Below are 8200 nucleotides of genomic sequence, written 5' to 3'. Positions count from 1 at the left end.
CACCTCTGCATTCAGCCAAGGTTTTCTGTTTGGGTAGCTTTTAACATTTCTGATAGTGGAGACTGTGTCAGTACATGTACTAATGTAACCCAGGACTGAGGATGTGTATTGGTCAAGATCAAGCGAACCTCCATTTTCAGCAGCTTCTCTGAAAACCTGCCAGTCTGTTCGATCAAAACAATCTCTCAGTATGGGGCCACTGTCCTGGCTCCAACATTTAACTTTCTTTTGTACCGGTCTGGAGCGTCTCAGCGGGGGCATGTAAGCAGGAGCTTACAGTGAAGACCTTCAGTGAAGACCTTCCATATTTCAGCTAGACCATGTTAAACTACAGACTACATCCATTACAGCAGCATGAAGAGTCCAGGTGCTGCTCTGACCCACTGCAAACCAGACTTGTCACCATCCAGCCATCCATTATCTGTACCTGCATCTTCTTTATCAAGTCACAGGTGTCCATGTCCAGCAGTCACTAAGTGTGGCGGGAGACACCCTGGACAGGTCTCCAGTCCATCACAGGGACACAGAGACAAATGAGACAAACAACCATTCACTTCTAACTCACACCTAGGAACAATTTAGAGTTATTAATCAGCCTAACATTCATGTTTTTGATCTGTGGGAGGAAACTGGAGTACCTGGAGAAAACCCACGCATGCACAGAGAGAACATACAAACTCCACCCTGTAGTATGTCAGGGACAGCTTTGCTGTGGACACACTACTAATTAATTATTTACAACGGGTTCTTTCTTTTTCGAGTTAAATTAATGCCATGTGACGAGATAACTGTGATGGATTGTTTAATCAGTGACATGAGACGTTATTTTTCTTTGACCCATCAGAATAAATACAGTCATTTATTTAACAGAATCAAAATTTAACATCAAAACATTGTACACTTGATTCGCTGATCTGGTTCTGATTAAAAAAAACTTGGCACGCTTTACTAACAAGACAACAGAAAATTTCTGAAGGCATCTAGATTGATTTACTGGCGAAAAGAAGAATTTAAAGGAGGAGAGATTTAGAGGAAGGTGGAGATGGATGAAGGAAGGTGTATGTTTTGTTGACCAGAATTAGCACGCTTCTTTCAACACCAGCTCAAACCTCCGGTACACTTCAGGACGTGCAGAGACTTCGTTACCTTAGACGGGGGATACCTCCACTCAGGAACAGAAGTCCATTAGTACGATCCTTTTACAGCGTCTCCGGTAAGGGTGGCTGGGCATCGTCAGAAGTCGTGTGGTTTACTCCGTTAAACAGACAAGCTTCCTTCGAAGTTGTAGGCGTTACGCCCGGGTGAGTTCACAGCAAGGCGCTATGTCTCCGCTGAGATGGACGGACCCTCGTCTCACGGTCAAATCCATCAGCTATTGATTAAATCTGAAAGTTCCTTAGGAACTCTCAGGAAGACTCCATAATCAGAGACTGAGTTCAAAGACTGAGAAGACTCAGATCAAAGACTGGTCCAAGAATGAATAGTTCCAGGAAGTGTTGACTTTTTAAAGAGTCCTCACTTCCAGTCACTTAGTACTTCCTGATTGGTTGAAACAACCAACAGGGGGTGGTTCTAGTGATGTCAGAGGGCTATTAAAAGTCAAGAGAGGGTGCAAGAATGTTTAGGAATGTTTAGTACAGACAGAGAAATGTTATGGTGAAGTGAGACAAACGCAGATGCCAGTTGTTTCTTTTTATCGTCTGCTAGGTTTAAAAACAATACAGTTCGTTCTAATAACTTGTTTTCTGACTGTCTCTGACTTTCGACTGACATCACTGACTTCTCATTCAGACAGAAGATCAAAATGCACAATTAATAATAATAATAATAATAATGTCATCACAATGTCAGCACTGTATGTTTCCATACAATGGCAAAATTAGTCTCTGCATTTAACCCATCCACCACCAGGTGGTGCAGTGGGCAGCTATTGAAAGCGCCCGGGGGGCATTTTAGGGGTGAGGCATGCTGCCCAGAGACGCCACGTGATGTGCAGTGACTGGGGATCGAACCTGGGACTTTGGGGTCCCAAGCCGGCTGCCCTGCCTCTACACCATCTCGGCCCCCATAATTACTTTGTAAATAGACATTTAACTTGATTTCTCATTTAAATGAGGTTTAAAAATCATTAATACTGTTTCACAGTTGATTTAAATGAGTGGTTTACTTTCAACATTAGAAATGATATGAACTAAACACACTTTTGATTATCAAGATATTGTAAAATAGTAATGATAATATAAAAAGAAGAGTGTTCTTTCAATTGATTAATTCAGGATACAGTTAGACAGTCTCTGGATGAGCTAATTTGTATTTCTGGATTCAAATCAATGAAATAACAGTTCCTGTCCCATGAAGGTCTTCAGAGACAGGTTTTGGTCGGAGGCCTAGTTCACTACAACCCAGAAAGACTCCGTGCCAGGATTTGATTCAGCTACCTGCTTGTTGAGAGGCGGCAGCTCTACCAACTGCACCACTATGCCACCCAACCTCTGACCAATCAAAAATAATTAATGCATCGTGAAACAAAAAAAATCAATGAAAGAAGCTGCAGGACTGTTGAACAACTAGAATCCTCCATCAGAGCAGAATGGGACAACATTCCCTCCAAAACTGGTCTCCTCAGGTCTTCCAAACCCTCCAACAACTGGTCTCTGTAGGTCCTCCAAAACCTACAACAATTGGTCTCCTTGGGTCTTGGATGTCAGGATTTATCAGGCAGGAACAAACCCAATAGTTGCAGGCAGGGACTCGGACTCAGAAGGTACAAAAATAGAAAAACTTTTAATGATGATACATTAAATAGCTGATGTGGCAGCACACTTACAAAACTGGGAATATAAATCAGGTCAGGACTGGTACACATCAGGTCAGGACAAGACAGGGTAGACCCAATGATGACACGACAATGAACAAGACTAACAGACAGACTTATATACACAGACAAGACAGGATGTGATTACAAACAGCTGGCATGAGACAAGGGTGAAATTAATTGAGTAAATAAGGAGACACACTAGGGAGTACAGACAAGGAAGGCCCACTAGATGGCACCATCCTTATAGTACCCCCCTCAAGGATGCCCCCTTGTGTCCCCCAAAAAGCCCACCCACTTGGGTGGGCGGAGGGAGGAACTGCAAGGATGGAGGGCCCAATAAAACATAAGGACAAAAACAAACTGATGAAACCAAAACCTGGAAACCTAAACACAAACGGAACACAAAAATGTCTGGGCGGTCAGAAGACCGTCCCCAAGCAAGTAATAGTTCTGGCGGGTGGCCAGGAGGCCATCCATCAGGCAGGAACAAGTCCAACGGGCAGCCATCCATCAGGTAGAAACAAGTCAGGCAGGCGGCCGAGAGACCTTACAACAGGCCAGGGCCGATCAGGCAGGCAGCCGGGAAGTCATCCAACAGGACATTCTACGGGCAGGAACAGATCAGACAGGCGGCCAGGAGACCTTCCAACAGGCCGGGGCTGGTTAGGCGGGCGGCCGGGAGGTTGTTCAACAGGCCATACAACAAACAGGAACAGAGCAGCTGGGAAGCCGTTCATCAGGAAAGAACAGGTCAGGTGGGTGGCCAGGAGACCATTCATCAGGCTGAGGCCAGTCAGGCGGGCGGCCAGGAGGTCGTCCAACAGGCCATTCCACAGGCAGGAACAGATCAGGCAGACGGCTGGAGGACCGTCCATAATGCCGGAGCAGACCAGGCAGGCGGCTGGAGAGCCATTCTTCACACCGGTGCAGACCAGGCAGTCGGAGAGCCATCCTTCATGCCACAGTAGATCAGGTGAACGGCCGGAGAGTTGCCCACGGCGTCGGAGCAGACCAGGCAGACGACCGGAGAGCCGTCCTTCACGCCGCAGCAGACCAGGCGAGCGACAGGACTGATTCTCGTGGGAGCTTTGTGCAGGAGTGAGGTGCCAGATTCCACCCTCACCAGGGTCCTAGGAGGTGAGGCGTCCAGATCGGCTCTCTCAACAGCACCGGAACAAGATCCCGGAAACTCAGCCTCGCTGGACCGAGTTGGATCTGCACTCGCTGTCAGGGATGTCAGCAAAGGTCCCGTGGATTGTCTCCGGTTTCGTTTTCTGCTGCCCAGGCAGCGACGGTGGGAAGCAAGGGCAGGAATGAAGCAGATCTCATCCTCCAGCTCCACGTCCTCCCCCGACGTCCACTCCGAGTATCTGAGCAGCATTGGAGATGAAGAAAAGCTAGTCTCGGGTGCCCGGTGTTCCCCCCAGGGCAGAGACCTTCTCTTTTCCTCCAGAACCAGGAGAGGCGAAGACAAGACTTCAATCGCTGGGTAGTGGTAACTTCGTGTTCAGACGGGTTCGGTTTGGAATCCGCCACAATGGATTACAGGCTCCCCCATCTGTGGCTCATAACAGACAGGTGAGTAATTCTGAGGAGAACCCTGCGTGATGGGTTCTGTGTTGGTTGCGTCGTTCTGTCAGGATTTATCAGGTAGGAACGAACCCAATAGTTGCAGGCAGGGACTCGGCCTCAGAAGATACAAAAATAAATACTTTTAACGATAAGTTAAATAGCTGATGTGGCAGCACACTTACAAAACTGGGAATACAATTCGGGTCAGGACTGGTACACATCAGGTCAGTACAAGACAGGGTAGACCCAACGACAACGCAAGAACAAACAAGACTAACAGACAGACTTATATACACAGACAAGACAGGACGTGATTACAAACAGCTGGCATGAGACAAGGGTGAAATTAATTGTGTAAATGAGGAGACACACTGGGAAGTACAGACAAGGAAGGCCCACTAGATGGCACCATCCTTACACTGGATGTTCACAGACTGTTGGTAGAAGCAGAGGGAGTTCTTTTCGGAGAAACATGGCGCTGGAAACCTGCACCCACATGCCGGTTCTGTGTTTTGAAATCATCTTGTAGGTTTTTGTGTTTCTGCAGGGCAGCTGTTCTGTCCACCATTCATGTCACACTGAAACATCCCAGCTGAGATAATGTAATGAATTTATGTTTCTGTGCAGTTTTTGTTCAACTTTACATTGTTCGTTCTGATAAGTCTACATGTCTCCTGAGTTTCTGCAGAATAATAACCTGTCACATGACTTCAGGTGATGTTTTTACCTTTGTCACAGAACCGTCCTCCCCAGCCTGGTTCACAGGTGCACTGCCACGGCTGCAGGCAAGAACCATGAACGCACCCGGGCATCGGCACACAGTACTCGCAAAGTTCCCCATCCCAACCCGGGTCACACCTGGAAATGAACAGGAAATAAGACAGGAAGTGAAAATGTCTTCTCTGCTTCAGAAAACGAGCAGAGCTGGGTTTCATCAGACCAGCTAGACCTCCTGCCTGTTCTGTGACAGATGTGAAGTTTTGTAGCCTATGTCACAGGTAAAAATGACCTTTCACTTATAGACCACCTCCAACCAGAGTTTGGTCCAGTCCAGAGGGACCTGAGCTGATGAAGCCTCACCTGCACACTCCAAACTCATCACAGCGGCTGTTGGTGATGTTGCAGCTGCAGACACTTCCTGTAGAAAGAAGAAGAGGAGGTGTAAAGAACAGGTGACACACAAACAGGAAACTGGGTTTTGTCAAAATAAGAGAAAGGAAGCTGATAAATCCTGTCAGAATTAAAGGTGTATGCTTCATTTTCATTTACCCTTTATTTATACATGTAGTCTCATTGAGTCACGAGAACTAATTTTCAAGAGAGACCTGTTTAGGGAACACAGGTTAAGGACCTTGCTCAAGGGCCCAGAGTGGAGCAAATGAGGGTGGAGGCAGGTGTGGGTGTTTCACCTTTTTCACCCACATTTTGATGTTGACGCTACTGGGAGTTGAACCTGCGACTTTCTGATAATAGGCCCATCCTCTCTAACCCCTGCACCACCACTCTCCATGCTCTTCATGCACTTCACTCTTCATGCTCGAGATTTAGACAAAGATCCTCTTATGATGGGAGTTGGAGCCGTTCTGGTCCATAGTGTGAAATGTTGTGTTCTGGTAGCACTCAGAATGTGTGTTAAAGATGACTCAGCTACTTCAACAGGTTTCAGCTCAGAACTAATTGGATCAACCAGTCCACCTGACTCTTGATGTGATGACAACATCCTGAGCTCTTCAGATGTTCAGGTGATCCCTTTTAGACCAAATCCATGAAAACCAAAACAATGACCTATTTTTCTAAACAAAATATTTTCATGTAGTTTTTATTTTTTTACTTGTTTCTTTGGAAAAAAAAATACAGTGGTTAATCTTATATTTATCAAATTCCCATTTATTCATGTAATTTATTAGAATAATTTTTGGAAGCAGATAAATCCCGTCAGAATAAAATAGAGAAAATTCAGATGACATTATATACGCTTCCATTAGGTAAAGTTATTAGATATTGGATTTCATTTTTATGCTGATGATACTCTGTTATATTTATTTAAGCAATATGATTAATCCAATCAGTTACTTAGATTACAAGCTTGTTTCAGAGACAAAAACCTGGATTTGGTCAGAATTAATTATTAGATTTAATGTAAAGAACCTCTGTGTTATTTTGGATCAGGATGTCATTTAACCTCACATTAAAAATGGTATAAGAACCTCTTTCTTCCACCTGAACAATATCACTAAAATTAGAAACATCATGTCCCAAAATAATGTAAAAATTGGTCCATGCATTTATCACTTTGAGAATGGACTGTTGTAATTCTTTATTATCTGCGTGTTCAAAAATCTCAAAAAGTCTACAGTTGATCCAAAATTTTGCTGCCAGAGTTTTAATGAGAGTTGATAGGAGAAATCATAGTTTTCCAGTATCCGCTTCACTCTATTGAGTCCCTGTCAGAATTTAAAAATGTTCTTCTAACGTACAAAGCTCTCATCAACCAAGCTCCATCATCCATCCATACATCCATCCATTCATCCATCCACCTATCCATCCATCCATCTGTCCACCATCATCTTTTAACTGCTTCTTCCTTTTCGGGTCACTGGTGCTCATATCCAGCAGTTACTGTGCAAAAGGCAAGAGACACCGTTGGCAGGTCTCCAGTCCATCACAAGGACAGTTGGACAGGTCTCCAATCCATCACAGGGACACCTGGACATATCTCCAGTCCATCACAGGGACACCTGGACATATCTCCAGTCCATCACAGGGACAACTGGACATATCTCCAGTCTATCACAGGGACACCTGGGCAGGTCTCCAGTTCATCACAGGGACATAGAGGCAAATGAGACAAACAAACATTCACTGTCTCACCTAGAGACAAGGGATTAACCTGTCTAAATAAAGGTTGACTGAATTTAGAGTTACCAATCAGATTAACATGCATGTTTTTGGTCTGTGGGAGGAAAATGGAGTACCCGGAGAAAACTCACGCATGGAGAGAACATGCAAACTCCACCCAGAAAGGCCCCCGGCCAGGATTCAATCTGGTGACCTTCACTCTGAGAGCCAACAGCTCTACCAACTGTACCACCATGTCACCTTCCATCTAAGATTAATGATCTTATTATTCCATATTTTCCTAACAGGGCACTTCTCTCTCAGACTGCAGGTTTACTTGTGGTTCCTGGAGTTTTTAACAGTGAGAGGCAGAGTTTCTGTTTTCAGGCTCCTCACTTGTGGAACCAAGTTTTAGTTTCTGTCATATTGATGCATGTATTTATAATTATTTCTATCATTAAATTGTTTTTATCAGTCTTTCTTTTGTGTCCTTTAGAAGTTCCAGTTTCTGTCAGAGAGGTGGACAGCTTTTCTACTTTGATACTAGGCTTAAATCTTTCTTTTTTGATAAATCTTATTGTTACTGTTGGCTTGGGTTTCCCGAGTTATCCCTTAGTTATACTACTATATGCTTAGACTGTTGGAGGGTAAACTGACAATATTTCCTCACTCTACTACTGTCTTTATGAGCTCTACCTGTTTGTATTTGTAATTAATTCTACAATGAACATGCTTTTAATCAGTCGTTCTATCCATAGAAAGTACACCTGGACCATAGAAAGTACACCTGGACCATAGAAAGTACATTTGGACCATAGACAGTACATCTGGGCCATATAAAGTACATTTGGACCATATAAACTACACCTGGAACATAGAAACTACACCTGGAACATAGAAACTACACATGGACCACAGAAACTATACCTGAACCATAGAAACTACACCTGGACCATAGAAACTACACCTGGA

General features: G+C 44.4%; 1 protein-coding gene across 1 annotated transcript in view; it reads right to left on the bottom strand.

Moving 5' to 3' along the window:
* Positions 1 to 8200, bottom strand: part of dlk2 (delta-like 2 homolog (Drosophila)) — a 17224-nt gene that overhangs the window by 4519 nt on the left and 4505 nt on the right. The window contains exons 2-3 of the mRNA XM_037687667.1: positions 5471 to 5528; positions 5118 to 5248 (exon numbers count right to left, since the gene is read on the bottom strand). Coding sequence (XP_037543595.1) covers positions 5118 to 5248; positions 5471 to 5528 — 189 coding nt within the window. The remainder of the gene's footprint in view (positions 1 to 5117; positions 5249 to 5470; positions 5529 to 8200) is intronic.

Source organism: Nematolebias whitei, chromosome 1 (genome assembly GCF_014905685.2).
Source record: "Nematolebias whitei isolate Nwh7 chromosome 1, NemWhi1, whole genome shotgun sequence".
In the NCBI taxonomy this organism is placed as follows: Eukaryota; Metazoa; Chordata; class Actinopteri; order Cyprinodontiformes; family Rivulidae; genus Nematolebias; species Nematolebias whitei.
The sequence above is the reverse complement of the archived record's forward strand: the minus strand, read 5'-3'. Positions and strand labels throughout refer to the sequence as shown.